At 39.9% G+C, this 20,205-nt stretch overlaps 1 protein-coding gene across 1 annotated transcript in view; it reads left to right on the top strand.

The window, feature by feature from the left end:
- Positions 1 to 20,205, top strand: part of gphna (gephyrin a) — a 35,434-nt gene that overhangs the window by 2,113 nt on the left and 13,116 nt on the right. Inside the window, exons 2-16 of the mRNA XM_023394789.2 lie at positions 2,569 to 2,647; positions 2,742 to 2,799; positions 3,731 to 3,823; positions 4,770 to 4,864; positions 4,998 to 5,064; positions 5,676 to 5,969; positions 8,581 to 8,682; positions 11,125 to 11,262; positions 13,906 to 13,948; positions 14,659 to 14,796; positions 16,087 to 16,179; positions 16,431 to 16,486; positions 19,640 to 19,759; positions 19,851 to 19,909; positions 20,000 to 20,153. Of these exons, the coding sequence (XP_023250557.1) occupies positions 2,569 to 2,647; positions 2,742 to 2,799; positions 3,731 to 3,823; positions 4,770 to 4,864; positions 4,998 to 5,064; positions 5,676 to 5,969; positions 8,581 to 8,682; positions 11,125 to 11,262; positions 13,906 to 13,948; positions 14,659 to 14,796; positions 16,087 to 16,179; positions 16,431 to 16,486; positions 19,640 to 19,759; positions 19,851 to 19,909; positions 20,000 to 20,153 (1,589 nt within the window). The remainder of the gene's footprint in view (positions 1 to 2,568; positions 2,648 to 2,741; positions 2,800 to 3,730; positions 3,824 to 4,769; positions 4,865 to 4,997; positions 5,065 to 5,675; positions 5,970 to 8,580; positions 8,683 to 11,124; positions 11,263 to 13,905; positions 13,949 to 14,658; positions 14,797 to 16,086; positions 16,180 to 16,430; positions 16,487 to 19,639; positions 19,760 to 19,850; positions 19,910 to 19,999; positions 20,154 to 20,205) is intronic.

Here is a 20,205-nt window from a genome sequence, read left to right as displayed (position 1 = left end):
ATACTAGATGATGTTATCTTGTTCCGGGTGTTTCCAATAGAGCAGGGCTGCCGTTCTCATTATCATATCGTACTGCTTAATGATGAAATTAAAAATGATTGCACTCTTTCATATACTTCTGGGTATGTTGCAATCCATTTTGCAATAATCCAGCCAAACCTGTTTCAGGTGTGATAGGCCCAGACATGCTAATTGTTTTCTAATGTTACTAGTTGATGATGTCAGAAATGAGCTCAGAAAATTGCGAAATAATATATGCGTTTATTACTACATAGCACTTACTTTATGTACCAGCGATTACATTACATTACATGATACCAATATTGGTTTTTATTAGAGACCAATAAATTGGCCCGGCTGATATAGCAACTGATATTAACACAGATACATCAGTATCGGCATGTATGTTGTAATGAACAAGAAACAGCAGTGCAGAAATATTGAAGATACCTAAACGTCATTTAGAAACACTGTCTCCATCAGAAAGTTTATCCTCCACTGAGCACTCAAGTTTATTTTTCAACTGCAAAATGTCCCACTCAATACAGAATTTGGTCACTTATTTTAAGAATGTCTAATGACTAGACCTGTGTTATATATTTTTTGAGCTGTTTCCTTATATTATCCCAAATATTTCCAGCAATTTTCAAACCAGAGAAATCTGTGATTTTAATCATGGTAACGGTTCATTTCATTTGGTCCCCTATGTGCATGTGTCAGTGTTGTGATTGTCTGCCAGAGGCTCAAGATTGACTTTTTATCCAGTTTTAAGTCACATTTTTCACATAACTTTTTTTTCTGGTCCGTTTGTCATGGAGAGGAGGACACCTCTGTGGATAATTTCGCTGCCAGTAAAAACCTCCCAAATGTCTGGTTCATAAATTATCAGAGAAACAATCAAAACAAAGGTTAGCATCAATCTCCGCTCCCACCCTCTCCCTGACATCCCATGTCCGCGGTACAGTGTCGGTAAAACACAGATTTCTAACATGGAACTGCTTTATTCAGTGTTTTTACCGGTAATCACCTGGTCTGTTTGTTTTGGAGAGGAGGACACCTCTGTGGATAATCTGGCTCCTGGTAAAAACCTCCTGAACAACTGACACTGAAGGAAACCTGGAGAAGCTGTTAGAAATGGTGGTGAAGACAATAATTCCCATGATCCTATGCTACTTCAGGAAGTTATCAAATGCCATATATTTTTTTTTTTTTTTGATTGAGTTACACACTAAATGTATGCAACTAATAGCAAAAAAAAAATGACAGATATATTGTCAAATTTCTTTTTAATTCTCCAATATCATTATTGATATTGGCCTCAAAACTCCAGTAATGGTTGTGCTGTAAAATTAATTGGTAATATTTTGTACTAAATCGTGAATAAATGAAGTTTGTATGTCAAAGCCAATAGACTTCTCAACATTTACCTAATTTAGCTTTTCTTTATTTTTAATTATCCTAGAGAGCTTATATATCAGTTGGTGACATATGTAAAAGGGTGAGTTTGGGTGTTTTCACTGCATTAAATCAGCACGTCGTGGCAAGTCTGACAGATAGAATCTCACCCTGTCTGTTAATTTTTCAACAAGCTTATCAGCTGAGTCAGAAAAATACACTAAAGCACAAATTAATAGAGCAACTGCACTTGAAAAAATATATATCTGCATGATTTGCAATCCTTGTAAACCATGGACAAGGATTATAACTCACTTCTTTACATTTTATTAAAGCTTAAAGTTATGTATAATTGAGGGCGTGGTCTCTTTGAGTGACAGTTGGATGAGCGCATGCTTGCCACAAACTGGCATGCACCAATCTCTTGGCTCCACACGCGCCCCTCTTCTTTGCACATGTTTGGATTAGCTGGGAGTTCGGGGCGGAGTCAGACACTGCCAATATAGTAGAGGTGGAGCAGCTCACTCTGAACTTCAAAACTGCTCTTCAGAAACCTGTGGGTGAAGCCATGGAGGCTAGGTCCATCTTTCTTTCCAGTCTTATAATACAAAGACTAGAACCTGAGGCTAACAGCTAGCCTGGCTCTGTCCAAAGGTAATAAAATGGCGTAACAGCACCTTTAAAGCTCACTAATGGAAACATTAATTATTCTTTGTTAAATCTCTACCTTCCATGCCTTTAGACAGAGCCATGCTTGCTGTTTCACCCTGTTTGTAAGCAGTTACAAGTTTTTACGTCAGCAATTCAAGTGTTTTTTTAAATTTAAATATAAATCATGAATAATAAAGATCAAGGAATACAGGAATACAACCATAACGCCATGTAATGTTTTTTAACAATAATGTCCAAGTACTATTTCCTCTTTGAAAACAGTACCATCCAGTTTCCCTTGAAAATTTGACAAACTTCCTTTATTCAGTGAGAAAAGGCTTGTCAAGTTGTAATTAGACACAAAAGATGCAAGATACAAGAGATGCAAAAAAAACTGTTAGAAGTCTGGATAAAAACGCTAATAACATTAATTGTGTGTATATGTGTGAAATTTCATTGAAGTACCTCACTGATGTCAACTCTGTTGTTCTTTTCTGTAACCTGAACTTCTCTCCTCTTCAGTCAGTGACAGCTGCTTCAAGAACTTGGCTGAGGACAGGAGTGGCGTCAACCTGAAGGACCTGGTCCATGATCCCTCACTGTGAGACTATACATGAAGTCTATGGTCTACACACACATGCTGACACACACACATGCTCACATTCCAATAACTGTGTCTCTGTCACATCCTGCAGGCTAGGAGGAGTCATATCAGCCTACAAGATCGTTCCAGATGAGATCAATGAAATCAAAGTACGTGTCTTTGCTTTGAGCTCACTGTCAACAATATCACTCACAGACACTGAGACACATAACAATATGCTATGAAAACAGACTGGACTTAACACACTTTCCCATTGGTACTCAAAAATGTTTTAATCTGTCATAGAAGAAAACACACTTGATAAGTCAGATACAAGCTCTGGTGCCACAACACTGAATGAAAACAGTGGCAAATTGTTCCCTGCATACTTCCTGAATCTTTGCCTGTCTAGCTCATAAGTTTTCTTAGCAGTTGGCAGGGGCCATCTGTCCATCATCCAACATCTAGCCAGTTATGATTTCTCAATTCAGCACTCCTCTAGTCCCTGAATGTGTTGAACCCAATGGGGAAATTCTCCCTTGAGGTACAGAGGATCACCTTAGACCTTGCAGCGACTCTCCCGTTTATTTATTTAAGCCTCAAAGATCACTGCGGATTCCCTCATTTGCAATGATGTCAAGTTACATAGAAATACACAGTTAAAAATTCAAAAGAAGATGATACTTAGTGAAAGCATTTACACTCTGAGGTGAAGTGGTTTGAGATCATCGTCTTAAATTGTGAGTGTGTATGTCAATCTTGAGAGTGAGTTGTAGATAATTCCATGTGTTTTAATGAACAGAAACACAGATTCAGTTCAGAGTAAACCTGTGGGATTTGAAGCATAAGACACTTAGTAGAGCGAGTTTGGTCGGGCCAGTAAAGATGTTATATAGGGTGGTGAATGTCCAATAAGGGCTTTATGGATGCTTAAGGACACTTGAGCAGGACCGGTATTTGTCATCACTGGAATTTGAACCCAGGTTCCTTGTTTGAATGGAAAGTGTCTTTATCCATTATAGCTACATGTAGTGCCCATAGAATTCCATGTGAAGATGCATGTTATACTCATTAACTTTGTGTGTGTTTACATGTGTACAGGAAACTCTTTTGGAGTGGTGCGATGAACAGGAGCTGAATCTCATTCTTACTACTGGAGGAACTGGCTTTGCACCACGAGATGTTACACCTGAGGTACACACATGCACACACTGACTGCAAGAGTTTAAATAAAATGAATAAATGAAAAAAAAGTTGTAACTGATTAAAAACAAGAAATTTGTAGCATTTTTTCACCGACTCAACTTGATTTCACTTTACTTGCTTGTAGAACCAGGTACTTCTTTTTTCACTGCACATAGTACCCCCTTATTGTGGCGTCGTTACTATAGCAAGGACGTATGAAGCTATCGTGATGTCACCTTCAACGTGACAAATGCATGAAAAATGAAGGATATCGAAGGGACACCAAACGTCTACGAAATGTCTACTACCACAGCATGGTTTTTGCGGGTTGCCATACCAGAAGTAGACCACAATAACTAACAGAAATGTAACAGGCTAAAGTTAGCGGTGTAGCTGTGTCCCAATTCAGGAGCCGCGTCCTTTGGAGGACACGGTGCTTTCATTACCGGTGCGCAATGAACCTCGGGATAGGTTGGACCACGAAGGATCCAACGGTTGTAGCCTTCATTGCCCAGGAACAGAAGACTATGTTAATCGGCCGCGGAGGGAGCCTTTGAAATGGTCACAGTCTAGTTGCGCCGCTGTGACTCAGTCGGTCTTCATATGCCGCCTCTGAAGGATGCGGCCCCTGAACTGGGACACAGCTAATGATGACACAGTACTGACGATTCTCTCTGACCAATCACTAGCCTCCAGTGTTTTTATGTCACCTTTTGGTATCACATCAGCTCACTTGGCACCTCGGTGGAGGTAATATCAAAAAAAGTACCAGGTACTAACCACAATTTTTGCCCAATGGAAAACCAGAAAAGGTGAGTAAAGTCGAGTGGAGTTTAGCCGATACCATGCTGTGGAAAAGGGCTATTAGAGACTAAACAAGCGAGCTCTGTCCAAAAATGGATAAATAAGTGCCTGAAATGTCTTAACTGACTGAGCCCCTGTGTTTGTGTTGTAGGCCACCAGAGAGGTGATAGAGCGGGAAGCCCCAGGTATGGCTCTGGCCATGCTGATGGGGTCACTCAACGTTACACCACTTGGCATGCTGTCCAGGTGAAGACTTCATATTTTTGCTCTCTTTTTGCTTTTTGACGTGCTCCCTACATCATACATAACATCTACATAACCAGATTAATGTGTGTGGTGTCCTCTCCTGCTCTAATCTGCTCTCTACTGCTGTTTCCAGGCCGGTGTGTGGTATTCGTGGTAAAACTTTGATCATCAACCTGCCAGGGAGCAAGAAGGGCTCTCAGGTACAATTCTTTGACACTTGACCTTGTGCTAAATTCCCATTACCACTTCCTGCACCAGACAACAGACAGACACAGTTAGCCACTAGCTGGTGACCATAGTGGAGCAATTAGCGTCTAAAGACTCAGATGTTTTACTTAGGAGCTGGTGGAGACCAAAGCAGAGCTAAAAGAAGAGTGAATATTAGTCTTAACATTTGTCAGGTGGACACAAACATGACTCCAAATGCATGCCAATGTTGTCTTTCAAAGGTAATAATACACCAATCAGCCACAACATTAAAACAAGTAGCTGTGGGCCTGTTTTAAGAGTTCATTCCGAACCATTAGTAATTTGTTTTAAAACTTAATTTGTAGTTTGAATTATTTTCCACGGCTTAATGGCTTGATTCAGTCAAAAAATACACAGATAAGTCACACCCACATTACACTTGTTAAATATTGACTTGATGCATCTCAGTCAAGTCTTTCAGAGTTTTCAAATTAAACTACTTGACCTATGGGGGTTTAAAAGGTGACGTATTCATCAGTGACTTGTATTATAACTCTAACTGATGAAATTATGTCTTGTTGAATGTTAAAGATGGTCTTAAATTAAATTCTGTTTTCTCCAGGAGTGTTTTCAGTTCATCTTGCCCGCTCTGCCCCATGCCATCGACCTGCTGCGCGAGGCCACGGTCAGAGTTAAATCCACACACGCCGCCCTGGAGCAGCTGCCGTCCCCTACCCCTCTGCTGGCCAACACGCACGCCAACACTCACGCCGACACCCACACCATGGAGCGTGGCACCCAGTGTGAGGAAGAGGAAGACGAGGAGGACGACCGGAGGAGAGTTCAACATGTGCACAACCACCACCATCCCCAGCATGGCTCTTCCCACATCACTGCAGCTGCTATCGCTGCCAAGGTAACTGGTCGACAGGACGCGTGAAAACCAGCGCTGCTCAAAACTAGATAGATGAAACTTTAATGATCACTTTACTGTGTGAAAATTGGGTCATTGCAGCTGCAAGCTCCTGCACTATAGATACTACTCAAATGTTATAGGCAGAAAATGGATATTAGTAGTGATAAAATAGATAGACAACAGAGCATTTCAGGATGTTTGTCTTCAAATTTCAAATAAAATGTTAGTTTAGTCTAATTTAAACTGAGGAAAGGTGCTGGTTGATGAAATATTATAAATATAAGTCATTTTTGGAAACATTTCCTTGGAGTTTGGGAGGTAGAGTGATGCAAACTAAATCGAGACCCTTTCACATGACATCTAGACCTAATTTACACCTGGTAATTGTATCTTTATGAGACACAGAGTGGATGACAGCACCATGAGAAAGGATTCTGCAGCACTAAAAAGTTATCATGGTAAAAACTGGGGTTGTAACGATTCGCAAAACTCACGTTCCGGCATATACCTCAGTTTTGAGTTCACGGTTCAGTATGTTTTCAGCACAGTGAAAAATAGACATGAAAAACATCTTTTAATTTATCATGAATTGAACTTGTCAACATAAAGGTGTAATCGTAAAGTTGTAAAGTTGTAAAGTTGTAACCCGGTTGAAAACTGGCCATAACTTCAAATTGGGTGACTTTTTTCCTAAACACAAGAAATGCACATAAAGGTACATTTCTTTAAACAAAATAAAAAAATAAAAAAACTGATTAATCTAGGTATTATTGATATTGTTGCAATCTACTAACAAAACTTCAAGTGCTTCAGAAGTTTATCAATCAGATAAGAAATTAATAATATAATAATAAAATAAAGATCCATTAAAGTTTAGCATGTAGAAAATTATTGATACATTCACTCTATTTTCAGTAGATTTTTTTTTTTTTTTCAGAAAGATTAATGTATTATTGTGTTATTTTTGCCTTTATTCTGATGGTCACAGTGAGAGAGAGACAGGAAAGTCAGGGGGAGAGAGAGAGAGAGAGAGAGAGAGAGAGAGAGAGAGAGAGAGAGAGAGAGAGAGAGAGAGAGAACCTAGGCTGCTGTGGTTAGGACTAAGCCTTTATGGCACTTTATGGTTATGCACGTAATGTTCATGGTTAAAGATAGATTATATTCATTTGCATCACAACGCAAACCAAACCGGACATCCTGTACCGAACGACAAATATGTGAACCGTTACACCCCTAGTAAAAATCTACTGTCATGCTTCCAGATGAATAGTAGAGATATGCTGTTATTTTTTTATTTTCATAGGTTTTACAGCATTATTATTGTCAGACAACAGAGCACGTTGCCAGCTGATGTCACATTGGGTTGTGATAAATTTTGGTAATGTATCTGATGACCCTGCTGTACTCTTGGGTACTCTTGCGGTGACCATGTGCAGTGCATCCAGAAAGTCTTCAGACCCCTTCCATTTTTTTTTCACATTTTGTTATGTTGCAGCCTCATGCTGGAGTCTTTTAAATGAATCTCCCCCCTCATCAGTCTACGCTCAATCCTCCGTAACGACAAACCCAAAACAGAATTTTTGAATTTTTTGCAAATTTATGAAAAAGTAAAAACTGAAAGATCACATTAATATTAGTATTCAGACACTTTGCTATTACTCTATTACTGTGAGATGTGTAAAGACACACACCTGTATATAAAAGGTCTCATAGCTGACAGTGCAGATCAGACCAGAAACCATGAGGTGATGGAGCTGCTGCAGAGCGCAGAGACAGGACTGTGTCAAGGCTCAGAAACATTTCTGCTGCATTGAAGGTTCCTGAGGAGAACAGTGGGCTTCATTATTCTTAAATGGAAGAAGCTTGGAACAACCAGGACTCTTCCTACAACTAGCCGCCCAGTGACACTGAACAGACGGATGAGAAGAGCCTTGGTTTCCGAGGTGACCAAGAATCTGATGAGCTCCAGAGATCCTGTGTGGAGATGGGAGAGACTTCCAGAAGGAAAACCTGTTTTTAGAATTGAGGCTAAACGGTTGAATCTTGGTTTCATCAGACCAGAGAATCTTGTTCCTCACACTCTGACAGTCCTTTAGGTGCTGAGGAGAGGCTTGATCTGCATGCTGTGTCAGTCCTTCAAGAGTAACCCACATTATTCTCTTGATGTGGCATACACTTTGATTGATGAAAAATCTGCAGCTCTGCCTGCACCATCTGCATATTGACGTCCAATTCAGTGCTAGCTGAATTTACATTATGACAATGCTCATTATTACCAGGTATAAATGCAAAGTCTTGATGACATGTCATTATCAAGTTAACAAATTCAGGTACAGATCAAATGTTGACACCTGGAGTAATTGGGATCTTGATTTATAGAACATGTATAGCTGTTGTTTGAGTCAGGAGTATCCACAGTTTAGATAATAGCTACAAGCATCTAAAGGAGCAGCTGGTATTTCATTAAAATGTGAATGTTTTTTGTAATTACACACCATTTCACCTCATTCACCTGTCTGTCTATGCCGGCTTGCATCTGTCTGTCTGTCTGTCTGTGTGTGTGTTTGTGTTTGTGTTTGTGTGTGCCCGTACGCATGTGTGTGTCCATCAGACAAGCCATGCTGTGGTCATGGCTAAGGGGGGTCCCTATCTGCCTGGCAGCACACCCACCCCACCCACTCATTACACCTGTTCCTGTACTCATGACCAGCAGGTGAGACGCTCACACACAAACCATCCTCCTCCTGCCATTGATCAGATGATCATGTCTGTCAGTACCACACACTGTTGGGCCCACAAAGCCTTTTCAAGATGAAGCCCATACACTAGCTTAACATTTTCAGATATGAGGCGATATATAAATGTTGATATGATTATGGTTTCAGATGAGAGCATCTAGGTTATTGAGAAAACTGAGATCACTTGATGGAATTCTAACAATCGCTAAATGTTAAATACCTTTTATATGACGGAATATTAGGGCCAGATTGAGGAGAAAAAGAAATATGAAATTTCGAGAATAAAGTCGTAATATTACGAGAATTGAAAATTCAAAATTTTGAATGAAAAAAAACAATTTTTAAGAATAGTGACCAATCAAACAGACGAAAGAACAGTCAGTGTCAGCATGAGCTGCTTCTGGCAGCTGCAGTTTGTCAGTTTAACCATAGAATAGACTCAGTTTCTTCACGAGCTTTCATGTGTCCTGATGATGATGATGATGATGATGATGATGATTTTCACAGGATGCTCCACGTTCCTCATTTTAAAGCTTCTGATATTTCCCTCTAAAACAACACGCAACCTAAAATTACAACTTTATTCTCATAAAATTCTGACTTTATTCTTGTAATATTACGACTTTATTCTCGAAATTTCAGATTTTATTTTTCCTCAATGTGGCCCTAATACTCCATTGTACTTTTACATGCTGAAATATACAGTAGTAAGTGTAATTTGTACACTTAAATGTGCACTTAATCAATATTTTAATATTAACAATTAATCAAATGAGCTCATGTTAAATGTGGTTGGTTGCATGTAGTGATGAACCTACAGATAATTAACCCCCAACTTTGTTGTTTCCTTCAGCTCTGTAGAGCTTTATCATCTTTCAGTGCTTTCATTGTTTTGATCTCACAGCTTTAGTGTTTTGGTTCATCGGTCTCATTAACAGCATCAGAAGACTGTCGAAAAAGCTTTGATTACACTTTACACATGTTTTCTGAAGTTGACTGTAGATGGAGACCAAAACAGAGCTATAAGAAGAGTGAACATTGGTCTTAAATTCCTTAGGTCACCATAAACAGGACTCGAAATAGATACTAATATTTCTGTATGTCAGCTTGATGTGAATAGGCGCACACTGACCTCAGGTGGCTCCAAAAATCAAATGATGCAGCTTTAAACACTCAAAATGGATGAAATGTACTTGCATCAGAAGTAGTGTAGTAGTACAGTAGTTTCTTCGCTCTTAAGATAACTACTATGCAAGTTGCAGTATAAAAGTGCCAATCATGGCTATAACAGAATTGTTTTAGCTTGCTAACATCATGTTCGCCTAGATTATTTAAGATAGATATAAAGAATGGGGCCCTAAACTTAATGGTTGAAAGCAGCAGTTTGTAAGTGTGATGGTTATTTTCCTTACAGTAGAAAAAATAAGAGATTTTGTGTAATTTGTCCTGTTGGCTATATATCTTAAACATGCTGCATACTGTAGTATGCATGGCCAGATTACTTTCCGTCTCCCTGTCAACCAATGGTTGACCCTCAAGTAGTTCCTCTACAAATAATTTTGTCTAAATCAGCTAGAATTTTTAAATATTTCCCTCATTTAAGGTGGTTTTGCATGTGTTTGCCATTTAATTGCAACCCAGGAAAATAGTGTATTCTGACAATTTTCCAAAGCAAACCATAAACTCAAAGGATTTTCTACCTCCCAGACAGCCACTGGCTTCAGGTCTGGTTTTTATTTCTTATATCACATGAAGTTCCCGGTCCCTATCACTGAGAAGAGCCAACAGTTGAAAGACATGCTAACATCATTACTGTGCCCCCACAACCACTATAATATATATATATATATATATTAATATTTAACTGATAATAACTTGAACTCAAATACTTACTATCCCAGTGTCGTGTACTGGAGTTGAATCACATTTGATTATGAGGGCAAGCAGTATACAGATTATTCACAATATACTGTGAGGATATAAGGCCATAAAGTAACACAGGCTGGCTACCTACTATAACTATAGTTTGTTTACCCATGCTCTCATAAGTGATGAAATCAAATGAAGTCAGCAGATTTGTCAGCACCATCACTGTTACTGTTGCTACTAAGTAAAAATGCTCAAGTGTTAGCTGAAGCATCAGGACCAGTGATCTTTTAGACAGATGATTTTAGTGTCTGTGTTCTCAAAACCTGTGGACATGTATGCAAAAGAAACATATAGGCTACCATTCCAACATTTGGGTTTTCTGCTTCACCAAATTAGAGGTGAAACTTGCATCATTTGCATTCAAAAAAAAGTGTCAACTTTAGCTGACAGTAAAACAACTGAAGGAACTTCTTTCAGTAGAATTAAGTGTGCGTGTGCGTGTGTGTGTGTGTGTGTGTGCGTGTGTGCGCGCACGTGGGTGTATGTAGATCCCGGACTCGATCATTTCTCGGGGCATTCAGGTGCTTCCTCGAGATTCGGCCTCTTTAAGCTCCACCCCTTCCGAGTCACCACGGGCAACACAGGCAACCTCCCGCCTTTCCACCGCGTCATGCCCGACACCCAAGGTACACCCTAACCTTTGTTCACGCACACACACTAACAGCACTAACAAATCAGAAGTCCTGAAAATTACACAAACAGTGTCCCTAAGCTCAGAAATTAAAATCTTTTGTGTCTTTATTGAACACAGCCATTAATCATTCACAGTGCTGGTGGAAAAAGTAAGTGAACCCTTGAATGTAATAACTGGCCGAACCTACTTTGACACCAATAACGTCAGTCAGAGCTGCTCAGTGTTCAAGAGTAACTTTGGATCATTCTTCCTCGTAGAGCTGCTTCAGCTCAGTCATATTGTCAGGATCTTGAGGTCCATCCACAACATCTCTACTGGATTAATGTCTGGGCTCTGACTGGACCACTCCGGAAGGTGGATTTTCTTTGTCTGATGTCCTTCTGTAGTAGAACAATGACCCTAAACATCCGTATGTTTGGGGTCATTGTCGTGCTGCATCAGCAGCTTGTCTTGAACTTCAGCAGGAGGACAGACACACTGACATGATCCTGTAGGATTCCTTTATAAAACTGGGAATTCATTTCCCCCTCGATGATGTGGAGCTGTCCAGGACCAGAGGCAGCAAATCAGCCCCAAATCATGATGCTCCCTCCACCCTGCTTCACCTCTTTCAGGGGGGGCTCAGTGCACGGAATGGAAAAAATAATGCATTAGTTACCAAAAGGAGATCAGGTAAATGAGCCTAAATGTGAGTTGGTTAAAGAGATGCAGCTGTTTTAGGGAATTTTAATGTTTTTCTCACTTTCCCATCGTCAGAAATTAATAAAAGCCTTAAGACAGACCTTTTTTATTTATTTGGTTTAGTCTCAGTTTATGTCAAACAGAAAGTATCAGGTTCTCTTGGCTCAATTGTTGAGTGTCTATGGGATCAAATAACATAATCATGATCCTATAGGCAGCCAGGAATTGAATGAAAAAGGCAACTAGACCAAAGTGGGTTGACTTTGGAAACCCCCTGGCCTACACTCTACATAGTGCTGCATGTTCTTCTTAAAGAATTCAGCCCTAGTTTCATCAGTCCATGGATGAAGATCTGATGATATTTTAGGACAAATTAAATCATACATATATCGAGGTAATTCCAAAGGGTGCACTTACTTTTTCGTGCCACTATATATGTACATACAAATGAAAAAAAAACAATAATAGACAGTTCCTGCATGATTGGAGTTTCTGCTTATTTCCCTGGATTCCCAAACCCTTCTCTAATGTTTTTTCACTTATTATAACAAATGACAAGAAGACATTGCTAATTGCTAATTGTTAATTCGATTTCCTGACTTAAAAAGCAACAATTCATTTATATTATTAATTGTTTGGATAACAATTGAAGTCACTTACAAAAAGTTAAAAGTGTTATGGATGGGTTTATTAAATGTGACAAACCCAAGCCTGTCTCTATTTGGCACTCGTGCAATAGCAATATGAAACTGCACACAGAAGTTAGTAGCTGGATGTTACAATCCTGAAACACAAAATGTGATTGTCGGCCTCTTGCTCACAGTGAGGGATGTCCTTTACTTAACAAATTAAAAGTCTTGGGACTTGTGTGATGTTTGGAACTGAATGGGAGTGAATGGGACTGTGAGGTTTGGCAAAACTGAAATATAAATATCTTCAGTTGTGGTACATTCACGTAAAACATTGTCCCAATCAATGGATGTCATTGTTAATAGGAAAAGCTGCAAAAACTCTCAAAATTATGCCGGAATTGTCTCAAAGGTAAATTTTAAATTAGTACATCATTTTATTTGCCACAGTTGCAGAGAAATCCAGACCTTTATTTGAAATATGCTTATATAATAGACGGTCATATTTCTAATAGCCACTCTTATGTTCACATTTTTATAAGTATTTTTCAGAATGAAGAAACCAAACTGTTTTCTTCTCTTGTCCTGTTTTAATTTGCTGTTACATTGTCCGTGTTTACCTGTTGTCTTGATAAAGTACATCTCCAAAGTGAGTATGAAATGACTCAAATTGACTGAAATTACTGAAGTAGTTGACATAGTACAGGAATTTCCACATCCTCAATATCCATTGTAATGAATTGTCTTCTGTTGTCAGCCGGCCTTTGACACTGCCATCATTTGAATACTGGCTTTGTTTAAGAATTTGTGGTATTTGTTTTTCATTGAATGGTAAGTGTAGTTGTTTTACATTTAAATGAAGACAAAGAGGCAGTTTTTAAAAGATGCTCCGTTTGGCAGATCACGTGTTAATGTCAAGAACAAATGAACAAACGTGAGAAGAAGTAGAGTAAAGTCAAATGTCACGGCAGGTTTTACAAACTGTTTTGATAAAGCATGTAAGGAAAGGGACTTCCGTTATAGCAGAGATGGACAACACACACGGGTTGATGTGTGATTAAAGAACAGGATTCCTCTCATTCCTGTTTCTAATGATCCTGTGTTGTACTGTGCAATCAGGGAATTAGAAAAACCCAAAGACCTGCTGTCGTGCTGGTTTTGAATATCAGCTAGAATTCATGTTATTTATGTGTCCATGTCCTGACTGTGTATTAGACACTACTCAACATGAAAGCTTTTGCCAGACTGTCCTGTCATGAAGGAGAAGTATTTAACTCATTTCTTACATATGACCAAATATAGAATATCTGTTTGTCTCTCTGCAGGTTCAGTCACGATGTGGCAGTAATGAGAACATTCTGAGAGCCAGTAAGTTGAGAGAGAGAGAGAGCGAGAGAGAGAGAGAGAGAGAGCAAGAGAGAGAGAGAGAGAGAGAGTGTGTGTGTGTGTGTGTGTGTGTGTCCTATAAGTTGACTGAATGTTTTTTGAGCTGCTCCACAGCACACAGAGCGAGGCAGGAGCAACAGTGTGACAGGCTGTAAACTTGTAAACTGAATCTCGTCTTTAAAATGAACCAAAGCAAAAAAACTAACAGTGATGGAAGTAGACACAGGTGAAAGGAAAAGAGGGCAGCGCAACGCCAGACCGCGCAGTACTGCTGCAGTGTCTGACTGACAACAGGATGATTTCAGCCATGACCAAGACGCCAACTTTTACTTAATGTTGACACGTGGAAATCTGATGTTTTCACATTCCAGACATTACAACTTTAGTTTTCAGGTAAAACATGAGTCATGAATCAAACGTGAGTGTGTACAAAAACTAGAAAATAGCATGAGCCAGCGAACCAACCCACCCCAGAGTTGATTTATCAGTTAGAAGTGCCGACTGTGAAAATCCTCACTCAGGGACAGTCCTAATACGTCGTTAACCTGCCAGCCCGGCAACATCAACTTGCATCACTGTGGAAAATTTAGAAACTGTATGGTAGTGTTTATAGTAGCATTAACTCACACCCAATTTCTTAAATTTTGTATTTGTGTGTGTGTGTGTGTGTGTGTGTGTGTGTGTGTGTGTAGGCCACAGTGCGGTGGACATCAGTAAAGTGGCACGTCGTCATCGCATGTCTCCTTTCCCACTGACGTCAATGGACAAAGCCTTCATCACTGTTCTAGAGATGACGCCTATTCTGGGAATTGAAGTCATTAACTACAGAGGTCAGTCTTTTCAGTCTTAACAACTCCTGCCAAATATCATTACAGCTGTTATTAGGGATGCCCCAATTGATTGGTCACTGATCATTATCGGCCGATTTTCATTAAAAATTCATGATAGGTAGATCGGCATTAATGTTTTCTAGTCACTGATCACCTTAAAATCGATCACCTGTGGTTAATACTCTGCTGTCTGTGGCTGAGAGAAGCACTGTGCGCTGTGGCGTGTAGTCCCGCCTCCCGCCTTGTTCACTGTGCTGGCTCGCGACAGGACACCAAAACAATACAACGTGTCGGCCGTGTGGAACTTTCACAAAGTGTGTGAAACTGATATAATGTACACCATCTGCAATGTCTGCCAAAGATGATCGGGATCGGCGATCTCACTCATTGGTGATCGATATCAGTATTGGTATCGGTGGCAGAAAAACCTGATCATGGCATCCCTAAAGATTTATTCTCTTTCAAATCTGTCCGATGAGGAGGACAAGTATATTGAATTTATAGTTAACAATATCAACATCATAACAAAATACTGTAGCCTATACATAAAGGCTATATATACATAAACTTTCCCTAAATCCCCTCCAATAAAAATGTATTTTTTCTACTTAACAATTGTATAGAAATCTCAAAAGCTCCTATGCCAGGAAGCTATAAACATGTCTGAATATCATTCTGATCTCTCTTGCTTATTTCCTTGTTTTTATTTCATTATTATTTTATTGGCCCAAATTTCTCTATTTGTATATTTCTTTCATGTTTATTACTTCAACGTTTGTTTTGTGTTTGTGGTTAAGAAAGGAGGATTTATTGTCCATGTGTTATAGATAAAGTTAGTTTAAAAAAAAAAGCTTAGTGTTAGTGCAAAAGGAAATGTGCTTAGGAAAGGAGATTATTTTGACTTTTCGACCCCAGCCCTCGACTGCATAACTAGGTTTTGGCCTTGGTTTTTGTGCCTTAACCAACCTTACACCGGCAAATAGAAACTTCCAGTTTGCCTTATCGAAGGCTTGGTTGAGTCTAGGATGACTATGATGGTTCCTGCAAGTTTTAGTGACGACCACTGCATTAAATTGAACAATCTGCCTTTGTTGCTGTTAGACTTTGTTGTCTGGTGCTATTTTTAGGACACAGAGAAGAATATAAACGCATCAGTAGTCTGCTGCAGTTTGATGCTCAAACGGTCAACTATACACTGATTATAGTCATTATTACTGTGTATCTAATGAAATCTTTATTGTCACAATACGGTTGGAACACAATCTAACTGGTTTGCCTTGTTTTCTGCAGACGGTTTAGGTCGGGTGCTCGCTCAGGACATCTACGCCAAAGACAACCTTCCTCCGTTCCCCGCCTCCGTTAAAGATGGCTACGCTGTACGAGGTGAGAGCACTAATATCGTCTGATATTTTACACCCGATAAACATCACATCAGAAACACAAATGTAAAACAGGATCCATGAAAATGCTGTTAAACATATGCATTAATCTATTCATTTATGTTTATTCATTTGTTGGCATTTAATGGATGTTTATAAACTGTCACCATGGCTGCCTCTTGAAGATTAGAAATCAGAAGTCATGGTCTAATGTCCATAATTAACTTGATTAACATCATTATCATTGACCTGTAGCTGCTGATGGCCCAGGAGATCGCTTCATCATGGGAGAATCACAGGCTGGACAACAGGTCAGCTCTAATACACTAACACCACTGTAGAGATAAAATCCTGAGTGGCATTTAGTACATGAGTCCTGTTCCATCAAGGCAGATAAAGGAAAATTCTGGCTTATTTTGTTAAGTCTCACCAATAGAAGTCAGAGTTCTGTTCCATCACTGTTGCTTATAGGATTCCCTGCTCAGTAACCATGGTAACCGATGCTGCAGAACTAGCCTGCCCCATAGCATGCTAACTGTCAAGCTTAACTTAGCTGTGTTTAGATTAATATCCGAGCGGAAACAGAATCTCAAAAGAAAGTTCCATCAAGTGTCTCATTGCGAAGGCGACTCTTGTTTTCTCTTCTTTCTGTGACATGATCTTCTTTCTGACAATCGACCATTCTGGGCTGCTTGTATAGTCCGTGCATGCGCATCTTGCAGCTTATTCAAGCCTGGTTTGAGTTAACGTTGACTAGGCTCGGCTAAATTGTGTTAATGCAACAGCTTGAGTCTAAAGTGAAAGTCCATGTTAATTCAAGTAAGCGTTGATGGAATACCCCCCTGGAACATTCATTTAGAAATGCAGCTACTCACACTGTCAACAACACAACTGTTAGCACCTCTACTCAGATAAACATTACCAGTTACTTAAGTCTGACCATTACCACAAAGACTGAAAGTAACAATACTGAATAAATATATTAACTTCACGAGCAGAAGCACTACTATTACTAATTCTAATGCTGTTATTAGAAATACTACAGTTCCTATTTTAATGGTGCAAACACAATACTGACGTCTTGGATGTGTGACTGTTTGGCACACCTGCCATTTTGGTTCATGTATGTGCAGCAGCAGAAAGTGGAAGAGAGCTGCATGAGGTTGAATATAGTTCAAAAGTTGTGGTGATTAATAAATACTTTCTATACCTTTATTAGAACCAAGTGCACACATTAATATGATAACAAAAAAGCAGAAAAAATGAAAAGGCTTGGGTTTTATGCTACATGGTCAGCTGTAAATATGTGAATATGAAACATCAAGGTGATGTAATTAACAAAAAGTCTAGACAGACCAGGAAAGCTACGGAAGCTGAGAAAGGCCATACTCGCAAATATTTTTTTATCCCGTTTTCTTAAGATAACAAAGCTTGTTCGCCCAAGATAACGAGATATTAACAAAATGAGTTTGACTAAACCTCATACACTAAGTCACAGTAACCCTAACCTTAGCAACAATCCTTAGTAACTCGTTAGCTGACGACGATCTGAAAATGACCTTGTATGAAAAGACACAGTGTGATTCGTGCCTTTGATTGAAATATTCTGTGATGCGTTGTTCAATATGTTGTCCTGACATTTTCAAGAAGTTTCCATCTGCATCTGATCTCTGATTAACAAAGTCATTATATGAGAAAACAAGCTTTGTTATTTCGAAAAGACGCAATAATTATCTTGTTATCTCGAGATAAGGGGATAAAAAAATATTTTTGAGTATGGCCTTTCTTGGCTTCCATAGTTTCCACATGCATCTGCGCATGGTTATAACAATGCATGCAGTACAATAACTGATCTCAGAACGGTGGAGGCTGAGTCAAGGGGCAGCTTGACAGGCACATTTGTCTGGAGCTAGCTCTGGCTAGTCACTCATCAAAGATCCCAGGATTATTCACTGTGATCAAATTTCCATAAAATGGTGCTCCCCTCTCTGCTTGACAAACCTCAGCCTCTGTCACGACCACATCCACAAAAATGACAGCAATAATAGATGCAACGGCTGATAGTCAACCCTCCAGAGACAACAGCCTCCTGTGGCCACAAGAGGACTGTAAATTGCAAGATGAATGCAATGCTTTATGGGACAGAATGCTGTTTTGAGATGTGAGGAGAGATATCGCTTCCACTTTGGTGTCTTTCTAATTGATAAGTCTATTTTTAGCTTTAGCTGGTCGAGCACTACTCGCCTTGCTTGTCCTGATGGTGCACCACTGCTCTAAACCAGTTACATCACTGGTGTCACTGCTCTGAATCAGCTCATCCACTCACATTTAAGCATGACAACATCAATTCAACACATGGAGAGAGCTTCTCCAGAAAATCCTGTTGTTCTATGGAAGATGCAAAGTGACAAGACGTGAACACACAGCTCTACAGATCTGCACCCAGAGGCAGATGGTGGCTTTAGGATACATTTTTCTGGCTGTATATTTAACCTTAATTGGATCACAAACCTCAGTAAAACTTACATCATAACTGTGCAAGAATTATTAGGTTATCCTTAGAAATAAATAGTCAAATCAGCCTGAGTACGTTCCTCCTGGGCTAGCTTCACGGTCGATCCATTCAGTGGGGAAGAACCTTCCCATGCCCCCCCAGCAGAGCCCATCCAACCGAGAAGCTACGAGTTCAGACTTTCTATAAAGCAAGATTATTAAATGTATGTGCTCAGTCTCCATGCATAACTCGAAGTTGAGTCGGGAACAGCATTCTGTTCTCAATGATGCCTTTATCCTGCAGCGCCTGATGCACTTCACTGTAGCTTTGTTGCCTCTTGCAGGTTTCAACAGACAGGAAGAAATCTGGAAGGAAACTGGGGATTTTGTCTTTGAATGTCTCATTCCATTTAGCACTGGCAGCCGTCAGGATCCTTATATCTACAGTCCAAAACCCTCAAAATCAATGTTCTCAGTTTGCTTGAGTTCATGCTTCGCCTGGTGCTGAAGATCCAACGGGCTCTTTCAGTTGTGGATGGAAATGCATATCCATGCTTAGAGCAATCAAAAACCAGGCACGGGCACATACATCCTGACCCTCTTCTTACTTAGGGAGTTTATTCTACAATTTCAACACTTTATTTTTTCCACTTTGATTTGCAATATTTCAGTATAAATGTTATAGAGCTTTTTATCCAGAAAAACTGCAGCTCCTCCTGTACGATCAGTGTGGTGTCTATGGTTACTAGGGCCTGAAGCTATGACCATTACTACCACTAGTGCTACTTTCAGTGATAACTTTACTGCCACATCTGCTACTGATACTGCTACTACTGCTCCTTATTATCCCATTGTGTCGTGTCGATATTTTACCATGCACTAGGTTCCACTGACTTCTGAAGTAAATATTCATGACTGACATACATTGACAGCTATTAGACTCAATAATCTTTGTCTGTGTGTGTATGCAGCCCACCCACACAGTGATGCCAGGTCAGGTGTTGAGGGTGACGACCGGGGCTCCGATTCCTTGTGGAGCCGACGCTGTGGTCCAAGTTGAAGACACTGAGCTGCTAAGGGAGTCTGCGGATGTAACTACACCACTTAGGATGCTGTCTTGATCACTGCATGGACAGTCTGTGTTTTGTTCAGCAGGTGACACTGACAACGTGTCTGTTGCAGGGCACAGAGGAGCTGGAGGTGAGGATTATGGTCCAGGCCCGGCCCGGACAGGACATCAGGTAATAGAAAAAAGAACCAAGTGGTCGCTCATTTCTGTAGAAGCTGCCGTCCGTTGATTATGAATGTAACGTGTTTGTGTGTGTGCACAGGCCAATAGGTCATGACATCAGGCGAGGGGAGTGTGTGTTGGCTAAAGGAACACACATGGGCCCATCAGAGATCGGCCTGCTGGCTACAGTGGGAGTGACTGAGGTCAGCGTGCACAAGTTTCCTGTGGTGGCCGTCATGTCCACTGGAAATGAGGTACATACACAAAAACAAACGCAAATACACTCACAGACTTTTCTTTTAATAA

This window comes from Seriola lalandi, unplaced genomic scaffold, assembly GCF_002814215.2.
Source record: "Seriola lalandi dorsalis isolate HSWRI2012SDOR001 ecotype SW California unplaced genomic scaffold, Sedor1 jcf7180002054953, whole genome shotgun sequence".
Classification (NCBI taxonomy): domain Eukaryota; kingdom Metazoa; phylum Chordata; class Actinopteri; order Carangiformes; family Carangidae; genus Seriola; species Seriola lalandi.
Note: the sequence above shows the minus strand (reverse complement) of the source record. Positions and strands in the feature narration are given on the sequence as shown.